The 21,119-nt window shown below is 43.9% G+C and overlaps 1 protein-coding gene across 12 annotated transcripts in view; it reads left to right on the top strand.

Moving 5' to 3' along the window:
* CIT (citron rho-interacting serine/threonine kinase) overlaps window positions 1–21,119 on the top strand; it is a 145,766-nt gene that overhangs the window by 115,556 nt on the left and 9,091 nt on the right. For 6 of the 12 annotated variants that reach the window (XM_039868284.1, XM_039868280.1, XM_039868279.1 and 3 more), the window contains 18 exons: window positions 29–133; window positions 4,732–4,872; window positions 5,297–5,404; window positions 7,128–7,290; window positions 7,570–7,734; window positions 10,562–10,699; window positions 11,240–11,420; window positions 11,981–12,072; window positions 12,604–12,708; window positions 12,966–13,135; window positions 13,906–13,950; window positions 14,450–14,530; window positions 14,679–14,814; window positions 16,435–16,574; window positions 17,674–17,766; window positions 19,337–19,445; window positions 19,541–19,669; window positions 20,185–20,265. In XM_039868284.1, coding sequence (XP_039724218.1) covers window positions 29–133; window positions 4,732–4,872; window positions 5,297–5,404; window positions 7,128–7,290; window positions 7,570–7,734; window positions 10,562–10,699; window positions 11,240–11,420; window positions 11,981–12,072; window positions 12,604–12,708; window positions 12,966–13,135; window positions 13,906–13,950; window positions 14,450–14,530; window positions 14,679–14,814; window positions 16,435–16,574; window positions 17,674–17,766; window positions 19,337–19,445; window positions 19,541–19,669; window positions 20,185–20,265 — 2,182 coding nt within the window. The remainder of the gene's footprint in view (window positions 1–28; window positions 134–4,731; window positions 4,873–5,296; window positions 5,405–7,127; window positions 7,291–7,569; window positions 7,735–10,561; window positions 10,700–11,239; window positions 11,421–11,980; window positions 12,073–12,603; window positions 12,709–12,965; window positions 13,136–13,905; window positions 13,951–14,449; window positions 14,531–14,678; window positions 14,815–16,434; window positions 16,575–17,673; window positions 17,767–19,336; window positions 19,446–19,540; window positions 19,670–20,184; window positions 20,266–21,119) is intronic. The other 6 variants (XM_039868283.1, XM_039868281.1, XM_039868288.1 and 3 more) reach the window with 3 other exon arrangements.

Below are 21,119 nucleotides of genomic sequence, written 5' to 3'. Positions count from 1 at the left end.
ACATGGCCAATTTTTTTCAAATGTCCAGCTCAACGACCTGGAGAAGAAACATGCCATGCTTGAAATGAACGCCCGAAGTTTACAACAGAAACTGGAGACTGAACGAGAGCTCAAACAAAGACTTCTGGAAGAGGTGAGTGGGAAACGCCTGGAGAACAGAGGCAGGTAGAATTTTGAAAGTAAAAATTGGTTGTGTTCAGGTGGTCAGATCCAAATTAGACGTTTAAATTTTGCAATTGGAATTTTCGAGGAAGAGTAAGGTGGTCAGTTAATGTTTACTTGAAGGTATTTAACACGTTCAAAGAATGTGTCTTGAAGGCCAGAAGTTCCCTTTGTCATCCGTGTCCTCCCTCCTACATGGTGCTTAATTGAATGTTGAGCCCAGAGTGACTATGTGCCACATGGAAGTTTATTAAATATACTGGTGAATGAATATTGAGATAACATTGTTCTTAATATCCGAAGTATATTAAGTTTTCAGGCTGATAGAACATCCATGCGAATTAGTTTCAAGCACAGGGCAGAGACCTGATCAGATTTTGCTGAGTACCAAATTTTGTGAAGACTTTTGGACATTCCATTAATTCAATTAAAACAAAAATTATGCCCTGCTTTTGAGACATAAAATGAAAAGCTCACATTAATCTCCTAAACCCATCCCTTGTATTATTTCCTGTTCTTTTGTAGCAGAAACCCGAAAATCACTAATTAAAGTGACAACCACTTCCCACTCCCAACCAAAGGCCTCTATGTTGAATCGCTGATGAGTCTGCTTGGTTCTTTAGAATTGACCAAACAGGACAAATGCACTTATAAAGATGTTTAATGAGAAGTTAGACTCCAAGAGTGTTCTGTTTAACTGTCAGTGAGCCTGACAGTTCAATGAACCAGAGTACCTCTTCTGCTTAATTGAGGTTTTATTGGATGGTACCCATAATCCCCAAAAGCCTCTGCTGGTAGAAATAATAGTGCTATATTATTAAGTTTGAAAAGTGTAGTGAAAATTTTGCAGGTCAGTATGAAATGTTCGATAGAATGATATTTTAAAAAACGTGGGTGGGAGTTTGGGAAAGTTCAGGAGATGGAAGTGGTGATGGTTGCCCAACGGTGTGAGTATACTTAGTGCCACTGAACTATGCACTTAAAACGCTAAACTTTATGTGATATATACTTTGCCACGAAAATTTTTTAAAATAAAATTAATTATATATCTACATGGGTGGGAAATTCACGAAAGGCAGCACTAAGAATGCTATACGAGAAATTTAAAAGCCTTACTGGATGGCCAATTAGAGAATTATGGTCTTTCATCTGGAATGAATAGGCAGTATCCAGCTTTAGGCACATGTTGGAAACAGAAAGAACGAATAATCACTGATCTTGCCTGTCCTGTTTTCCTCCTGAGAAAGGGGAGTTGGCCCTGACAGCTCAGTACTTCGGTCCAAGGTTACACGGTGAGTCAGTGATAACGCTAGGAATAGAACGCTAGAATCCTGATTCAGACCTCTCATTCTCGCTTCCAAACTGCATGAGAACATTTCCAGTTTCCCAGTTTGTACCTCACAGATAGATTTTTGAGCACAGACATCTGGCTGACATTGAATTTGAGGCGGATTGAACCGACAGTTGAAACCATTATGAAACAAAGGACGATCATTTTTGTCCAAATGTAGCTAGGATCCGTCGTTGTGGTGTGCACCCTGGAAGCATGTGACCAAGGGCTCATCATTAGATACAGAGACTTGTCAATGGGACCAGAATCTGGAAGGCATTTTGATGTGTCATCTAGTCCAAATTCCCAGCACTCACACCACTGTTCCCTTTATTCTTGCCCTTGGCAGACTTCGCTGATGGTTCTTTCTCCCAAATCTTTCCTCTTGGGCCCCAAACGGCCTCAGAAGCTTTTTTGACATGGCACTTTACAGCCACTATTAGTTCACTGGAAGTAAAGCCAGAGACGAAAGTCCTTTCGCCAATCCTGATCCCGTTCATCTCTTGTCCAAGGTAGAGAATCCCTTCCCCAACATTCCTCACCAATGGGCCTCCTTGAACCTCGGCCTAAATACTTACAATGACTTACATCCCAACCATTTTTCAGCAACTCTAATTCTTAGAAAGTCCTTTCTTATTTTGAACTAAAGCCTTTAACTTCTACCCATTGGTTCTATTAGGTTGAAACATTTGAAAATAGAGAACAGTCTGATATTTCCAACCAAAATAGAAGATTAATATTCAAATTACTTGATTATTAATCAAAATAACTAACGTTTAATGAGCACTTACAATGTGCCAGGTGCCTGAGTACTTTACATGTTCTGTGCGACAATTCTATAACTAATTCTATTATCTCCACGACAGTTGATTAAATATCTAAGTAGCTTTCCCACTCCAAATCGTCTTCTCTTTTCTAAATGAAACATTGGAAGTTTGCGATGACCTTTTCTGGTAAATTTATCTTTTCAAAGAGAGTTCCTCGGAGTCCGTGGGGTCTGAGCAGCACGGAATGCAGTGGGATATCTCCACCTCCCTTCCGGCCTCTGTAGACCTCTGCCAGTGACCTGGGTCCTTTGGGTGGCTTTATCACACCATCAACACCCATTGACCTGTTAAGTTACCACCTGCCCTTACACGAGGTGTTTTTTTCATCTTTACGTTCTGTATTTATTCAGTTGAAGTTTTTAAAAACACCAGCCTGTTGGACTTTCTCTTGTTCATTTTGATCCATACTTCCAGCCACCAGGGTTGTTTCATGCTCCGGTTTCTGTCATCCAGATCCTTCATACTTCCTTCCAGTGTCCTTTGTTGGACAGATCTAAGTACATAGCTGAAGTGTTCCTTTTAGTCTAACACTGACCAGGAATAGCTTCCATTTGCCTCTCTCTTTGGCAAGCAGGTAAATGGTTTTGAAAAACATTTCATTGGTCTTTTTATTATGGTAAATGGCCAGCCTATTTCTTGGAAAGCTAATGGATGGTTGGTGTGTTTATTCTAGAAAAATATTTTGGGCCTGGCTGTCACCAAACAGATTCTTATCCCCAACACTAGTTTCTCTACTTCCTGCCTAGTAATTCATGTTGTCCTAAAGAGGTGGAAAGAAACTAAAGACATAATTTGCAGAAGAAGTCACTCATTCTGCAGGGGATGGAAAGCTCCCTTGAAGAGAAGTTATCTTAGCTATTTTTCTTCCTTCCTTCCTTCCTTCCTTCCTCCCTCCCTCCCTCCCTCCCTCTAGGGGATTCTGTTGTTTGATTCAGAAAATCCAGGTTGGCACACAGGCCAGATGATCTCCGCCTAGGGACAGTATCTCTTGCCTTGTGGGGGACTGATGGGAGAGAGAGAAGCTGGTGGAGTCGGTTGAGACAGGAAAGGCAGATAGGAAAGAGAGATGAGCACCTGAACTGGATGGAGGGAAGAAAGAGGGACAGAAAGACAAAGGAGGTAGTACTAAAATTCATGAAACACCTACTACATGCGGGCACCGTGCTCAGTGTTTCGCCCAGTGAGCGGGGAGGTATTAGACCCACTCCCAGATGAAGAAACTGAGTCTTCAGGAAGCAGTAAGAGATGCCCGTGGTCACTGACTGATAAGTGTTAATGTCAGTATTTAAACCAGGGTCTCTCATATTCCGAAGCCTAGGTCCGCCCCCTTATACTATGAGGCCCCAGGGCATCAGCTGCCTCTCAAGAAGAGGGCAGGCAAGGAGTAGAAATGGAAGGGAAAATATACAGCGGGAAGTGCAGTCAGACTGCGAGAGTCAGCAGATTCTGAGATCGTCAGTAGCTCTCGCCTGCTTGCCTTGAGAACCCTGAGATTTTCCGTTGTCTGTTGGAAAATCCCCACAGGGATGTTTATTGCTCTTCACTAGCTTAAGTCTGCAGAGGGTTTAGGCTGCCAGGAGAGAGTATTTGGGCCACAGCAAGTGTGATTAGACCATAACCCAGGTGCTGGATGAAATTAAGCAGCATCTTGTCAGGATAACTGCTTTCTCCTGCTTTTTACAAACAGAAGCATTTTAGGAAAGAGAGCCATAAGCTAGTATGTTTATAGCCTGCCCTATTTTTTGGTTCACTTCCATTGTAAAAATTGGAGAGAGGTTTCCAATACAAAACTATTTTTGATATACTAAATTGGAATTTTTTTTTTCTAGGCATTACTGGTACTTGTACTGAATCTGGGATCTTTCTCTTCCCCCCACACTATAGAAATATCTGCTATGATTGTGGCCATTTGTGTGCTTGTTGGGGTGCCCTTGGGATGCCCTTTAAGTTGAAGGCAATGTGATTCCCTTTTGTGTATTCTACAGTGCCTGGAAAAGTGATTTCTCATAATAGCAATTGAAATCTTAAAAACAAAAAATAAGGACAAATTGGAATTTGGTTGTCAAGGCACTAAGTCACATTGCCTTAGATGTCAACTCAGATGGCTCGTACTCTTAAGTACGAAAATATCCTTATTTGCAACTCTGAGTGGGAAGGCAGACCCAGCAGCCAGGACCTCCTGTTATGGTGGGCATCCTGTGACTTGCCGGCCGTCAGAGATTTCTGTGCAAATTCTTTTTAACTGCATGCATCATTTTGGAAGAGAAGACAATCGTTAATTCTGGAATGAGATGACTTCAGAAGCTGAACTTTTGGTGCCAGGCCTGAAATTAGTTTGGTAATAGGAACAGTGTGGGAACAAGTTATGTCGTGAGTGGTACTGAGCCTTTCTCTGGCCTTTCTTCCCACTAGCAAGCCAAATTACAGCAGCAGATGGACCTGCAGAAGAATCATATTTTCCGTCTGACACAAGGGCTACAGGAAGCTCTAGATCGGGCTGACCTGCTGAAGACAGAAAGGAGCGATCTGGAATATCAGCTAGAAAACATTCAGGTGAGGACTGGTAAAGGGATTTGACTTAAAAATTGTCTGTGGAGGCAAAGCACGATGGCTAAAAACTATCCGGTGAAGCAGTCAGTCTCTTTAAGTTGTGCACCATTGTGTATATTTCTCCAGTATTTCATTATGAAAAATTTCAAACATTCAGCAAAGCTAGAAACTTCCTATAATGATTATCCCCTAGATTCTAATATTAACCACTTGCTATTTTTACTTTTTCACATTTTTATTCATCAGTTCATTTTTTTTGTTGTTGGATGTAAGAATAGGACGAAGAAAGGAAATACTGACCCAGTGTGTTTATGTTGAATTCCCATATGCTAGTATCCTAATGACTTTTTTTATTTTCTTAAAGTTCTGAGTTTAAAAGCATACTTTTTTCTGGATCTGAGGCTAATTTTGTTTTCATGAATTTTAGGTTCTCTATTCTCATGAAAAGGTGAAAATGGAAGGCACTATTTCTCAACAAACCAAACTCATTGATTTTCTGCAAGCCAAAATGGACCAACCTGCTAAAAAGAAAAAGGTGGGTCAAAGTGTTTGAAAAGTAGGGAGCTGACATTTTTGCCTGATCATTATAATTCAGTGAATACCATGGTGATAGATAATCCAGGGAACATCGAAGAGAACAAAAATGTACATTTTCTTATTTTATTTTGGGTCGCAGAATAGGTTTTGATATCATCAGAATAGCCCTTAAGAGAGGATATCGTTGTCAAGTCTGTAACAAATTACTTGATGTTCATGGCCTTTAAAATAATCCTGCCTGCCTTTGTTATGGGAGCGATTTTTTTTTTTTTTCCCCTAAGAAGCTGGGCCAGGGATGGTAACAGAGAGAAAGGTTTATACCTAGGTCACCATACAGGACTCCAGAGGGCTTCTCAGCTTACACATATGGGACTCTAGAGGGATTTGTAGGTCACAGTTATGAGACTCCAGAGAGATGACAGGTCACGTGTATGGGATTCTAGAGAGAGAGGGGTTCTCAGGTTACATAGGACTCCATAAAAGACTAGAAATCATCTGGCCCCGTCCTTTTGATTGGCTCACGAAGAGACTGGGACCCAGAGGGTTGAAGTGACCTGCCTAAAGTGCCTGACTGGACACTTGTACCCTCCACCAAGAATTATTCCATCCCTTTAAAATTATAACAAATAAATTTAAAACTATGCCTCCCCAAAAAAAAAACCCCAGAATGAAGAAATAGCTATGAACGGGGTTATGTATATGATGCACATGGGAAGATGTCTTTTAATAAGCCCAAAACATGTTTCCCTAAACCACTGAAGCCCTCTTACTGACTTTGGCCAAGTGTTCTCAGCTTAAAAGCATCTCTCTAAGGAGCTCTCGGTTTCCTTCCAAAGCCATTTGTACGCTAGAGCAGCGGTGGCAGCGGTTTTACAGGAGAGGCCAGTGGTGACTAGAATACCGAGGAGTGCGCCGAAGTGGCGGCTGGTCTGGGTGTCCCCAGTGCTGTGTTCACTGTGAGGGGACAAGAGCAGCGTTGGGAGGCAGGCCCCTACCAGGTGGTGGCTGCAGGGCAAGGAGTTTCTTGCATGTCGTGTGACTGTTTGTGCTCGTTATGCTTATGATATTTAATCTTTTTTATTTTAGCAGTGGGCTGTTATCGGATTATGTCACTCGATGTAGTTAGGGTGTTTCCATTTTTTTTTTTTTCAGTCGCATTCTATGTTTTCCTTTTTTCTTCCACGTACAGTACACATTTCCATTTGCATTATTGTTTTTTTGGATAAGCTCCTTGTTTTGACATCATTCATTTTAGCATTCCACGTTTTTTTTGCTTCCTGTTGTTTTTTTTTTTTTTTAAAAACAACAAAATGAAAAACACTCATCCCTGTGTCTTGTAACTAAACATAATGAGACAAATTCCAGGCAAGAGTGATTTCGGAACCATGTCTCCTGACTCCATCCTCCACTTCCATTTTTTGAGGGTACAGAATCAGGAAATGGCTCTCCTTCATGGGATTGCTCAAGGAAGAGGTGGTAGCAGTTCAAGCATCCTTAACTCCCTTGGTGGAACCTTCCGCACCCCTGTTTTTTTCCAGCCGGCTGGAATGGGCTGTGGCTCAGTGTCCCCCCTCCCCCTTCACATGCCATTTTTACTAAATCCGCTTACAGTGAGTATGCTCCTGGCTTTCGTGCTGTGCTCCTCCCGAGTCAGAATTCCTTTAGCTAGTTTAAAGTGCCAGTTTCCAGGAGTTAGGAGATATCTCTGTTTCCATTGCTAGGGTTTATTTAGTCGACGGAAAGAGGACCCTGCTTTGCCCACACAGGTTCCTCTGCAGTACAATGAGCTGAAGGTGGCTCTGGAGAAGGAGAAAGCTCGCTGTGCCGAGCTAGAGGAAGCCCTTCAGAAGACCCGCATCGAGCTCCGTTCCGCCCGGGAGGAAGGTAGGCGCGCTCTCCGTGCAAAGTGCTGTGGAAAAGGCGGAGGACCGATCTCGAGGAGATTGGCCAGGACTAGTTCAGCATCAGTGCTTACGGCCCCCTAAGCTTTCCGCCCAGACGGCCCAAGCCTGAAAAATTCACGGCATCCTTGGCGTTGCCATTTGGTACAATGTGTGTCCTTTCGGTCGGGTGTCTTTGAAAGTCAGCCCAGGGGCAGTACACTTGGGCTGGGCCTCTTGGTGACCCGGCTAATTGAAAGGCATTGGACTGGTGTCTCCCCAGCTGCTCACCGGAAAGCCACAGACCACCCCCACCCGTCCACGCCAGCCACTGCGAGGCAGCAGATCGCCATGTCTGCCATCGTGCGGTCGCCTGAGCACCAGCCCAGTGCCATGAGCCTGCTTGCCCCGCCATCCAGCCGCAGAAAGGAGTCTTCAACTCCAGAGGGTATGTTCTCAAGCAGCCATCGGAGTTTTCTCACATTTTTTTTTTTCATCGACTAAGAAATGCAGACATATGGTAAAAATGATAAGTAATAATATTCAGGGATAAAGAATAAGAAGTAAGTCTTCTCCCCATCCCCCCAATCCTAGTTCCCTTACCCAGAGTCAACCATCGTATTCTTCCAGCAATAGTTCATGCATGGAAACATGTGTGTATATTATTCATATGTCATATTATTTTCTCTGTTCTGTTTTCTTTTATAAATATCAGAGTACACTATGCTATATTCTGCAAAAACTCTTTTCTTCTTTTGGTTGAAATGTTATCTTAGGCTGCTTCATATTAGCAGGTGTGAATAGAGCTCGTCCTTTTAAAGAGCTGCATAGTATTCTGTGGTATGGGTATGTGTTTCCCCTATTACACCAGACCTCTGTCAATGGACATTTAGGTTACTTCCAATTGCTTGTTACCATACACACCCACCAGTGAACATCCTGCCCCTATGGGCGTTATCGCTGTAGGATATATTCTTAGGAACTAAATCATCGGGTCAAAGGTTATATGCATTGGAGTGTTGGTAGTTTGTGCCAGTTTGTATCCTAACCACCAGTGTCAGGATTTTTCTTTGTGGTCTCAAAAATACTGTGTTCACCTTGAGATGAAAAGATCTTAAATAAAGGCCAAGGAAGGCAGTTAGGAAAGTCTTAGGGAGAATGGGGTAGAGCTGGTTTAGCATCATGGTATCACCATCAAGCTTACTTTAGTTGTAAATCTTAATGGCATTTTGTTGTTGTTTTTCTTCAATGATGATGTCATCTTGTTTCCTATGTTTACATAACACCGACTCAGAGAGCTTTTCTCTCAACGTCATCGGAATGGTGATGGTAACACAGGAAAGAATGGTTTCTGGCCCTGGTTCACAGAGTGACTACCTGAGTAGTTCGGTATTAACGCTAAGTGCTGCCTTCGGGTGTGAAGCACTTTTCCCACCTTTAAAGTGCATACATGGTATTTATTCCTTACAGCTTTGTGATAAAGGAACGGAGGCGATGATAGATGGAGAATGCAATCTGGGTTCAGAAATTGGGATCCTGAGCTTTTCTCTCTGTTAAAAGCTGCCTTTAATTAGTTCTAGGTCACTCTTGGGAGGGGGGCCTACTGAATGGCAAAAAAAAAAAAAAAAAAAATCAATATTGCTCATTTTAACAGACAGGAATATAACTTATTTTTAAATCAATTTTACAGTTAGTGGTTCTGCTGTTTTATTAAAATGAAGCAGAAAAGGTAAAACTGTGGTGAATGTGTACGATTAAAACTCTTTACTTGTGCTTCCTCATTGTTCTAATAAAAAAAAGATGTATTCTCACTTAAAAAAAAAAGAAAAAAGACATTTGGATCCTGAGGTTTTTCTCTCTATTTAAAATTGCCTTTAATTAGTTCTAAGTCACTATTGAGAAGGGGCCTATTCAGTAGGGGAGAAAAATCAATCTTGTTAATTTTAATAGGCAGGAATATAAATATAAGACTCAGTTTTTTGAGGCTTAAAGTTGTTTTTTTTTTTTTTTACCAAAAGGAGTTTATTCATGAAAGAACTGGACATGAAGGGAGAATTCTTCAGTTAGTTTATATATTTAATAATTAGAAATTTATAGTAATATATAAGCATTTGGGCCTATCTTATTAATAATTCTGTAACTTACAGTGATTTTTAAATTGGATTCTGAAACGCTCTAGATATGTGATTTCACTTGGTAAACAAAGCTTTCATGATTAAAATATTTACAAGCATTTGACCTAAAAGCATATGTTTAACAACTTTATTGAGATAAATTCATAAACCATATAATCTGCTCACTTGAAATGTACAATTCAGTGTTTTTTGTTAAGTTTAACAGGTTATGTAACCATCACATTCTAATTTTTGAGCCTTTTCTGCCCCTCCCCCCTCCCCCCCCCAAACATTCTATACTCATTAGCAGTCACTTCCCATTTCCTTCTGCTTAACCTCTAGCAATCACTAATCTGCTTTTTATCTCTATGGATTTGCTATTCTGGGACATTTTATGAAATGGAATTATACCATATATGGCCTATTGCGTCTGGCTTTTTTCACTGAGCATAACATTTTTGAGATTTGTCCATGTTGTACCGTTTATTAGTACTTCATTTTTCATGGTTGCATAATATTCTGTTATAGGAATAGCACATCTCTTTTTGTTAATCCATTGATAGACATTTTAGTTGTTTTTATTTTTTTGGCTATCACAAACAATACTGCTATGAACATTTGTGTGTAAATTTTTGTGGCTACATATGTTTTTAGTTCCCTTGGGCATATACCTATTAGTGGACTTTGTGGGTCATATGCTAATCATATGTTTAACCTTTTTGGGAACTGCCAGACTGGGTTTCAAAGTGGCTGCGCCATTTTACATTCCCTCCAGCAGTGTATGAGGGTTCCAGTTTCTCCATATCCTCATCAACACTTATTTTCCATACTTTTAATTCTAGACTTCCTGAGGAGCATGAACTGGTATCTCAATGTGGTTTTGATTTACATTTCCCTAATGACTAATGATGTTGAGCATCTTTTCATTTGGTTTTTGGTCATTTATTTATCTTCTTCGAAGAGAATCCTTCCCTCATTTTTAAATTGGGTTATTTGTCTTTTTATTATTGAGTTGTAAATGTTCTTCATGTAGTCTAGCTGTAAGTCCCCTGTCAGAAATAGGATTTGCAAGTTTTTTTTCCAGTTATGTGGGTTGTCTTTTCACTTTCTTGATGGTATAATTGGCAGCGCTCTAATGATTTTTAAAAATTTTTCCTCCAGAATTTAGTCGGCGTCTTAAGGAGCGCATGCACCACAATATTCCCCACCGATTTAACGTAGGACTGAACATGCGAGCCACGAAGTGTGCCGTGTGTCTGGATACTGTGCACTTTGGCCGCCAGGCATCCAAATGTCTAGGTAAGAGCAGCAGCTGTGCATTTGCGGTGGGCACCTGTATGTCTCCACCTAAAAAATCTATCTTGCGAAGGTTATTATTCCATTTTAAATTCCTTATGTAGTGCATTCATTTTCAAGCTTTTAGTTTCAGTGGGAGGATGCTATTTTTCTTCTGTTAAAGGAGTGAGTTTATACCTGTTTTCAGCTCATGCCTCCAACGCCCTGTGCAGAATGCCCCGGATTTTGGTAATTTCCAGCCCTCTTTTCATCAGGCCGGTCTCTCCCTACCTTTAGCCTGTGTGCTGGCTCCACCCGAAACATGCAAATGTGTCCTTTACACAGGTGTTTGTGACAGCCCGAGAGAAACCAGGAAAATTGGATTGAGAGCACTTGGCTCTGTCATTTTCTCTGTCTGTAGGGGCTTGGCTCCTGGGAAAGCTTAGGGATTCCCTGGATGACAGGGCCAAAGTGACTGGCCCGGCAGGGGGTTGGCCAGCAGAGGAAGGGAATGGTCCAAGATCAGCCAAGCAAGTTTTCAGGTTGTTCACCGCTTTTCCCTAGAATGTCAGGTGATGTGTCATCCCAAGTGCTCCACGTGCTTGCCAGCTACCTGTGGCCTGCCAGCTGAATATGCCACGCACTTCACTGAGGCCTTCTGCCGTGACAAAATGAACTCCCCGGGTCTCCAGACCAAGGAGCCAAGCAGCAGCTTGCATCTGGAAGGGTGGATGAAGGTGCCCAGGTATATTGTTGCAGGGCGGCCTGGGCTGGGGCAGGTACTGGTGAAGGGTGGCTGAATATGCCGCCCCCAAATATGCCACACTGGGATAAGGATTATTTTGAGCTAAAGGCACTTGAAAAACAGATGCAAATTTTTTTCTCTTCCTAAAAGGAAGAAATAAAACTCCCATAAAGCTGCCCCCCTTCCCCAGCGCAGGCAGATCCTGTTGAAGTGACCCTTATGCTCCTTCAGCCTCCTTGTACATTTTAGTCACTTTTCCACAGTTACCACTCTTTGTTCAGCCTAGTGTAACAAGCACTTGGGCTGTCAGCCTTTGGGTCTTCATTTGCTTATGGAGACGCCCACATACATGTAAAATAAAATTTGTATGCTTTTCTCCTGTTCATCTCTCTGATATCAGTCAAACTCCTGGGCATGGAAGGCCACAAGCCACTTCCATTTCTGATGTTCTCTAGGGAGTTCGAGGAATGTCTTGTCTCGGACTTCCTCCCCATCCTGCCCCTTCCTCCCGCCTGATCCTTCTGAGTTCAAACATTTCTTCTTCATGTCTGTTTTCCCAGGAATAACAAACGGGGACAGCAAGGCTGGGACAGGAAGTACATCGTCCTGGAGGGATCGAAAGTCCTCATTTATGACAACGAAGCCAGAGAAGGTAAATTAATAATTCAGGGGGAATTTCATTGCACGCGGTTGACCCAGGTCTCCCAGTCTCGGCGTGAAGGCTTTGTTTTTCGGACTGGGTTGCAAGCCTTCTGCGATTTTCCATTTTTGAAAATTAAAAACCAAGTGACTTCGCTAAAGGTTATTGGTACGATACTCACGTCTGTAGGTATCCCCTCTGAAGACCCTGCAGGGCGCTGCCCTGAAGATTCTACCTGCTAATGCACCTTCCGAGAACTTCTGCCTCGGTCAACTAGCCCATAAATCCGCATCGTCATCAGAAATTTGACTGTGCTACTCATCTGACACACTTTATTTTGTTTTTATCTTCCCTCTCCGCCTTCTCTGCACATCCTTCCCTCCTCTGTTCTCGTGCGCCTCTTTCCACGCGTTCTGTCTCTCACTTCTCCTCTCTCCTCTCCTTCTCTCCTCTCCCTCCCCTTTTCTCTCTCTCTCTCTCTCCTATCTTTGTTCTTGTTCCTGTTCTTTTGTTTTTCTTTCTGCCCTTCCTCTTTGCACCAAGCTGGACAGAGGCCGGTGGAAGAATTTGAGCTGTGCCTTCCCGATGGGGACGTATCTATTCATGGCGCCGTTGGTGCTTCTGAACTCGCAAACACAGCCAAAGCAGGTGAGGAGAAGCAGGGGAGCCCCGCCCCAGAGGTGGGCCGAGCTTGGTAAACCGGCAAGGGCAGGAGGGGGCTTGTGGAGCATTGGCCTGCAAAGGAACCCCTCCCCACCCCCTGCCCCCGGCTTGGCTCCCCCTGTCTTAGCTGTAACTGGGATTCGTGTGGTTGGCACAGTCTCTGATATTTCGGGGCCCTCCCTCCCAGCATGAGTGGGGGTGGGATCCGCACCCAACCCCGTGGTCTCTGTCAAATCTCCTAGATGTCCCATACATACTGAAGATGGAATCTCACCCGCACACCACCTGCTGGCCCGGGAGAACCCTCTACTTGCTAGCTCCCAGCTTCCCCGACAAACAGCGCTGGGTCACCGCCTTAGAATCAGTTGTCGCAGGTGGGAGAGTGTCTAGGGAAAAAGCAGAAGCCGATGCTGTGAGTATGAAAAATGGATGCCGGAGCTTGTCTTTGTAAAGTGGGCTGACTTGGCGGGAATCCGGCTGGCTGCCAGGATTTCCCTCGGGCGCCCTCTCTGAGGGGTGATGGCTCGAAACTGTCACGACCGGGCGTTTGGTGGTGATAGACATACAGGCTCTGAGGGGGCTCGTCTAGCTTCACGGGTCCTCCCTCCACAGCCCTTTAGAACGGGGGGAGTCGGCACCATCAGCCAGCTCTTCGGGGTGTTCGAGATCTTGGTTACGGCAGCCTAGCAGCTGATGTGCTTATAAGGAAATCCTCTCTCTTGTTTACTCCGATGAGTTTATTTGGCTTAAAGGCCTGCATTACAAGCACTTTGGCCATGAGGCAGCACAAAAGGCTGCCGACAGCCATGGAACTTCAGGAAGGCTTTTCATAACCTTCTCACTTGCTTCCCCACGATTTGCTCTTCTGTAGGCAAGTTTGAAATCCTACTAACCCTCACGACCTTAGAAATGTAGGTGTGCCTTGATTGGCAGCACTCCTCCCAGAACGTTCCAGGATATAAACAGGGCTCTCTGCTCACTGGCGTTTTCTCCACCAAAGACCAGCTCTTTGCAAGCAGTTAGTTCCTAATAAACACTTTAAATGTTAGCACCCGGAAAATCCTTAACCATGAGTCTCCTGATAAGGAACTCTGCTCACTGGATAGCCTTGTTTTAATGACCTGTTTTGTTGTTACACATATAAGCCTTCTACTGAAATCCACGTTAATATGTGTACAATAGGGTCGTGACTGTATTTCGTACGAGCTTCTGCCCGCGTGGGTTCAGGTAAAGAGATTCAGAAGCTTGTCGGCTTGCTACTGGTGCTGTGCTTTGCACTAGTGTCGCAGCCTGGAGGGGAAGGAGCCTTCCACGTGGCTTATTAACCTCATGCAGCTGACATCTCCTTAGCTTCAGCTTATTTCCTACCCCAGAATATCTGTCTGTGTCAACTACACTCACTCATTCCTGCATCCAAGCGGAGTTACAACTCCGATGCTAAATAACAGCCACCTTGGAGCGATCGATAAGATCGACGTCTTGCCTTTTGAGCTTAGATTAAAATCTGAGGCAAGCCACGAGCGGATGTGTGTTTCTGAGCTTTTTCAGGAGGAGCTTGCCTTTTTTCCTGGCATTAAACTTCTCTCCGTTCTTGCTTTTGTCTCTGAATGGTTTGGCCACGAACAGTTCGATCTCACCAGGTCCTCTTTTTCTTTCTTTCTTTCTTTCTTTCTTTCTTTCTTTCTTTCTTTCTTTCTTTTTTTTTTTTTTTTAAACATACTGAAAGAAACTGCTTGGAAACTCCCTGCTGAAACTGGAAGGCGATGACCGTCTAGACATGAACTGCACACTGCCCTTCAGTGACCAGGTAATGACGTGTTTTGGACGCTGTCACCTCGCATAGGGCAATAGCCACACACAGTCATGAAAGAAAGGACTGCGTCGGCTTTGTTGCTCTTACTGTTATGGTGACGTGACGATGCTTACGTTCTGCCTTTGGACGTCTGTCCTCGCAGGTGGTGTTGGTGGGCACCGAGGAAGGGCTCTATGCACTGAATGTCTTGAAAAACTCCCTCACCCACGTCCCAGGAATTGGAGCAGTCTTCCAAATTTATATCATCAAGGACCTGGAGAAGCTACTCATGATAGCAGGTGGTAGGCCAAGGACACGGCACTTTTTATTCACTTTTAAGGACAGCTATTTGAAAGGCACATGTCGTGCTTGTGAAAACACAAAGGCGGGTCTTCCTGGTGGCAGGTTGGAACAGAAGCAACTCTTTTCTCTGTGTTCCCGTTTATGCCCAAGCTGGTGACTTCTTTGTTCAGCTTCAGTGTCCTTGGGGTACAATTAGCAAGTGTGACACCCCCCCAAGGAACATCTCACCATTATACCAGGTGAAGAGTGAGTCATTGATGTCAGACCCTTTGTCCTCATCGCCTTACTATGCCATGAGCCACGGCCTTCTGAGCGCTCACCTGCTCTGTTGTGCGTTTTCTCGTTTCTCTGTGACCCCTCAGAGACCCTCCTTCTAGATTCACCACGTGTTAATGTTTTTGCCGCATTTCTCTCTCTCTCTCTCTCTCTCTCTCTCCTCTCACACACACACACACACACACACACAATCACTTTTTTGAACTGTGAGAGTCAGTTGCACAAGTTCTTCCTCATATCACCTTGGAATAAGGGTGTTCTCTTGTGTAACCCTGGCAAATTTTTTTTCTCTTTCTTTATTGGTGGTACTGCTTTTTAAAAAGGGAAAACAGTAATGTACTGGCTCATCATTTGAAACCTCCACAGTTAGGTCTTGTTTTTGGCACAACTGGATGGATCCAGGGCCTGAAATAATATGGCTTTTCTTGAACTCTCGGCTCTTTTCCTCTGCTTGCTCGCTTTGTCTTTTTTCTTTCTTCTTGTTTGCTTTTCTTTCTTCTTTCCTCCCTTCTTTCTTGACTTTGTTCTTTTGAGCAGTTTTAGGTCCACAGCAAAACTGAACAAAAAATACAGAGATTTTCCATATTCCCCGCCCCCACAATGCACAGATGCACAGCCTCCCCCACTAGTTTGTTCCAACTGAGGAACCTGCACTGACACATCATTGTCACCCAAAGTTCATAAATTACAGAAGGGTTCGGTCTTGGCGGTGTATACTCTGCGAGTTTGGACAAGTAGGTAATGGCACGAATCCACAATTATAGTATCATACAGAGTAGTCGCACGTGGTATAGTTCTGATTCTGGGAGTTTAACCTTTGCTGTAATACAGTTACTTGATATACTGCCCATTACCAGATTTTACCTATGGCTCCAGTCATGTCCTTTATTTATTTTCCTGACTCATGATCCAGTCCAGTATTGTGCGTTGCATTTAGTCATGTCTCTTTAGTCTCCTTTAATCTGAAATGGGATCCTCAGCCTATCTCTTGTCTTTGACTTCGACATGTTGGAATAGTCCGAACCTATTGTTTTCTATAATGTCCTCTCGTTGTTCCTAACACTTTCTTTACTTTGATGGGAAACATATTTCAAAGTACAGTTCACATTCTTCGATTTCATATCTGCAGAAGTTTTTTTCTCCCAGAATCTTAACTAAGAGGCCACATGTTTTCATTTTAGATCTAAAACTTGGACCTAAATTATATTTTACGGGAATTTGTGAAAAACATAGTCCATTCGTGTGGCCTTGCTGGCTTTGACCTAGGAGTAGAACTAGAACTGCCGTGTCTTTGTTTAATGGCCTCTTACTGACCAGGAAGCTGTTCCTTCTCACCTCAGGAGAAGAGCGGGCCTTGTGTCTTGTTGACGTGAAGAAAGTGAAACAGTCCCTGGCACAGTCTCACCTTCCTGCTCAGCCAGACATCTCGCCCAACATTTTTGAAGCTGTCAAGGGCTGCCACTTGTTTGCTGCTGGCAAGGTAAGCTCTCCTCAGGGCCTCAACTGGCAGAATGTTTAGCTAATTAATTTTTAGGTCTTTTTTTCTAATATAAGCATTTTAGGGCTACAAATTTTCCTCTAACTACAGTTTTAGTTGCACCCTGTAAATTTTTTTATCATTCCACATATTTTTAAATGTCTTATTTTTTCTGTGAATGACGAGTTACTCAGAAATGTACGCTTTAGTTTTCAAAAATTGTAAGTTAACTTTATTATAATGTTTGACACGCTAAAAAAAAATGTATGGAGTATATAAGTAAATTACAAAATTATAACACCTAATAGTGTTGTAAACATCCAGAAACTCACTACCCAACCCAAGAAACAGAACGCTACCAACAATTTGCATTTTCCTGTGTATTCCTCCCCTAGCCCATCCTATCTCCCTCCACCTACCCTGCCGACTGCTCACCTTCATCTCAGGACCGATTTGAACAATTCTTTTCACCCTTGATGAAATGATAAAGATAGTTGTAGGAGATGAAGTAAGAGGAATTCAATTGTTCTAGAAAAAGAGCATTGATATAGAACTCTCTATACACAGATCTTAGCTAAGAACTTTAATCTTTGGACCAAAATCTTCTGTAAATTCTTATAGCAGTTTCTACCACCTTTCCCCTCTTTGACGGTAAGATTCTCAAAAGAATCTATCTCTAGCAAAAGACATATACACCCAGATAGTGTAGGGGCAGGTGGGTTTCCTGAGCCTTTCTCTGCATCTCTGTTACATCAGTGGTTCTCAACCACGGCTGATTCTGCCCCACGAAGGATATTGGGCCATGTCTGGAGACATTTTTGATGTCATAACTGGCCATAATACCATTGGCATCTGAGAGGTAGAGCCCAGGGTTGCTGCCTTAATCCTCCAATTCACAGAACAGCCCCTCATCACAGGCCGTCGTCTGGTCCAAAGAAAGGATTGGTAGTGCCGAGGTTGTGGTGTAGACTGACTCTGTAGCAAAACTAGGAAAAGAGCATCAGCTTAGTAAAAAAAGCTGATGCTCTTTTCCTAGTTTTGCTACAGAGTCAGTCTACACCACAGTGATGCTCTTCTTTCTTTTCTCTCTATTGCCTTTCAGATTGAGAACGGGCTCTGCATCTGTGCAGCCATGCCCAGCAAAGTCGTCATCCTCCGCTACAATGAAAACCTCAGCAAATATTGCATTCGGAAAGTAAGTCCCAGGCCCCGCCCACCCTCCTCTCACTGGCACCTGGTGTGAGAAGTGTGCTGTCTCAGGGAATAGCGTGTGTCCATTCCTTTATCCTGCAGACCTTAAGCCTGGGTGACCTCCTTAGAGAGAGAGAGGGACACCTTTCTTTCCTGGAGGAAGCTCCAGAGCCGCTGGTAGCTGCAGTTTCTCCCTCTCACTTTCCCTGTCCTGTTTGTGAGCTGTCTCTCCAGCCAGCCCAGTGAATCCAGCCTCTCATTAAGGTAGAAAGGAAGTTGGCTGATGGAGGAGACACTTCTTTTGAACCAGCAAAAAGAAAAGGAAAGCGCTCTCTCTGAGAAGCTGGCACTCCTTGGTGGCACTTAGCAGAATCTTTCTCAGATCCCAGAAGTTTTTATTAATAACCTTTGGAAAAGCCAGCACTAGCCGTGTTTCAATATGCAATTAGGGAGCTGGTTCTTGGAGCAGAGTGAGTCGTGGTGATGACTGCAGTCTGGGCACGGTGCATGGTAGAGCCTTATATTTGCTTTGCTTCCAGAGGAGGCTGTCTGTTGCCCCTCGACTGAGAATGTTTCACCCATCATAAGCCTGATTTATTTCAGGTGCTTTCATGATTAGTGTGAAAAGTAAAACAAGGGATGAATATAGAAGGATCATTACCTGTTAGAAAAACTGTTTCATTCTGAGTGGGCTGATATTTAGTTTGTGTTTTTATTGAACACCTTCTGGTACCAGAGACTGAGCTGCTGCTTTACAAACACTTTTCAAAACAATTCTGAAAAGCAGGGGTGGCAGTCCCCAATTGCAGGTAAGACAATCGAGGCTGGCTGAGATCCTAAGTTACAAAGTCGAGACCAAACCTGAAGTTTGATTTTTCTTACCATTTCACTATGTCATGCTGCCTAAAAGTTTCCTCATACTTAGTAGGTAATCAATAAATATTCATTGGTTGTGAAAATGCTGATTAGAGTTTGAGCTGTTAGCTTCAGGAGAATTCTCAGAAACCATTGCTTCTGAATAATTCCTGGCCACTGTTTTGAATAAGCATTCCTAGGTTGTTGAATGAGGATTGGCCTGAAAACAAGTAGAAGTAATTAGGAAGCAGATAATTCACACAGATGACAATAATAGTGATGGCGATGATTACATAGGTAACAAGAGGTTTAAAATAAAAACACAGTAGAACCTTGAAAAAAGAAGGAAACTAACGCCACTCCCTCCAGCAAGTACTGTTAATAGTTGGTGTATTTTCCCAGACTTTTTCCTCTGATAAGAGTGCTGTATTTTTGAATACTACCTTTTCATTGAAATAGTGTTTCTTTTTTGGCTACAGTTTGACCTTTTTTCTTAGTCCGGGGTTGCAAAGAACCCAGAGGAAGCAAAGGGACATCAGTCCTCATGAGGGACAGGAGACGATCGATCAAATGTGCTTTGTGTGACTGACAGCTTGAGCAAGTCCGGTGGTGACCACCCTCGAGGCTCTGTTAGATGCCCCAGGTGGAAACAGGAGAGCCCAGGAAGGTGGCTGTCCCATGTCAACACTCACGTTCTCCTCTTCTGCCCTCTGCCTCAGGAGATAGAGACCTCAGAGCCCTGCAGCTGTATCCACTTCACCAACTACAGTATCCTCATCGGAACCAATAAATTCTACGAAATTGACATGAAGCAGTACACACTTGAGGGTAGGGCCCGAGTCCTCTCCAGCCCACGCACTGCTCCGGCCCTGCCGCCAGCTCGAGTGTGTTTCTGAAGCCCCGCCTCTCGCCTGCCTTTACAGAATTCCTGGACAAGAATGACCACTCTTTGGCGCCTGCTGTGTTTGCCTCCTCTTCCAACAGTTTCCCTGTATCGATCGTGCAGGTGAATGGCACAGGACAGCGGGAGGAGTACCTGCTCTGCTTCCACGGTGAGTCGGGGCTTGCCGCCGCCCACTGCTCTTTCCAGCCCCTTGTCCTCCACCAGGGCACTAGCCCGGCCCAGCTCTGTTGTATTCTGGCCAACGAGAAGGCAGTTCTTGCCGTCTCTTGTCTTCACTTCTTTCTCTCTCTTTCCTTCCGCCCATTTTTTTTCCTCTTGATGTTTCTCTCTCTTTTTTCTCTCTAAATCTCTATTTTTTTTTTTCTGACTCTTCTTCCCTGTTCTCTGGGTCTCTGTTTCTCTCCCTTCCTCCCTGTCTCACTCCCTACCCCCGTTCTCCTTCTTCCACCCTTTTCTTTTCCTGTCTCTCCCCCTTTCGCTTGAACCTCTTTTTAAAATAAATCACAGATGTGGCTCAGCAGAAGCCCGTAGGTTTAAATGATCCAGTGAAATCTGGCCAGTGGGTCGTCTGGGCTCGATTACTTCTTCTTCTGCCAAAGTGTGTGTCATTGACACTGCCTGCCTCTGACTATGCTCATGCCCCCGGGCTCTGACCCCTTGCAGAATTTGGGGTGTTCGTGGATTCTTACGGAAGACGTAGCCGCACAGACGATCTCAAGTGGAGTCGCTTACCTTTGGCCTTCGGTAAGTGAGGCAAGGTGTGGAGGGCTCTTTCCTGCCAGCTGGTCTCCTGGGAAAGAATTGCAAATGGGACTCTTTTTGGCCTGAGCACTGTGCTCATAGAGTCCATTAGACACCAGTGTCACATGTAGTCATCACCCGAATAAGTGTTCAGGGCAAAGATTCTGAGGCTTGATAACTGCATCAGCCAGACCCCCAGCCTTGTCAAGTATTTGTTAGGCTCTCGTGATAGAAAGGAGACCAGTCTGTGAGTTTATTTAAATCAGCACAGTATTCCATGGCATAGATGAGCACCTCTCGATGTCAATTCTAATTAGGCAGAGCACTTCGGTCATGGCTGCTCTGTTTGTAAGTGTGAACAAAGCTGGGATGAACATCTCGCACTAATTTTTTTTATGCCTGTCCAAAAGTATCCTCTGCTCATCAGTCATTAAAGCGGAAGTGCTGGGTGAAAGCACGAACACATACAAACAAATGTGCCTGCGCGAATGTTCAGAAACACCATGATGACTGAAACACACTTCAAGACTGTTTTGTCGATCTATTGCTGCATATCAGATTCCCAAACTTAGTGCCTGAACACAGCAACAACGATTACCCACGATTCTGTGGTCGACTGGACAGTTCTGCTTCATGTGGTGTCCGTAGGGGCACTGGCACAACTACAATGGCCTCACGAGCATGGCAGGCACTTGGTGCCATTGGTGGGAGCTCGCCTGGGGCTGGTGGCTGGAGGCTGGAGGCTGGAGGCCTCGGTTCCTCTCCACGGGGGCTTCTTCCAAGAGAGCGAAGGCGGGAGCTGTCGGGCCTTCTTGTTCTCACTGCATTCTGCTGGTTAAAGGAGGCCAGGGAGCCAG

The sequence above is a fragment of the Pteropus medius genome, unplaced genomic scaffold, assembly GCF_902729225.1.
Source record: "Pteropus medius unplaced genomic scaffold, Ma_sr-lr_union100, whole genome shotgun sequence".
Taxonomy (NCBI): domain Eukaryota; kingdom Metazoa; phylum Chordata; class Mammalia; order Chiroptera; family Pteropodidae; genus Pteropus; species Pteropus medius.
Note: the sequence above shows the minus strand (reverse complement) of the source record. Positions and strands in the feature narration are given on the sequence as shown.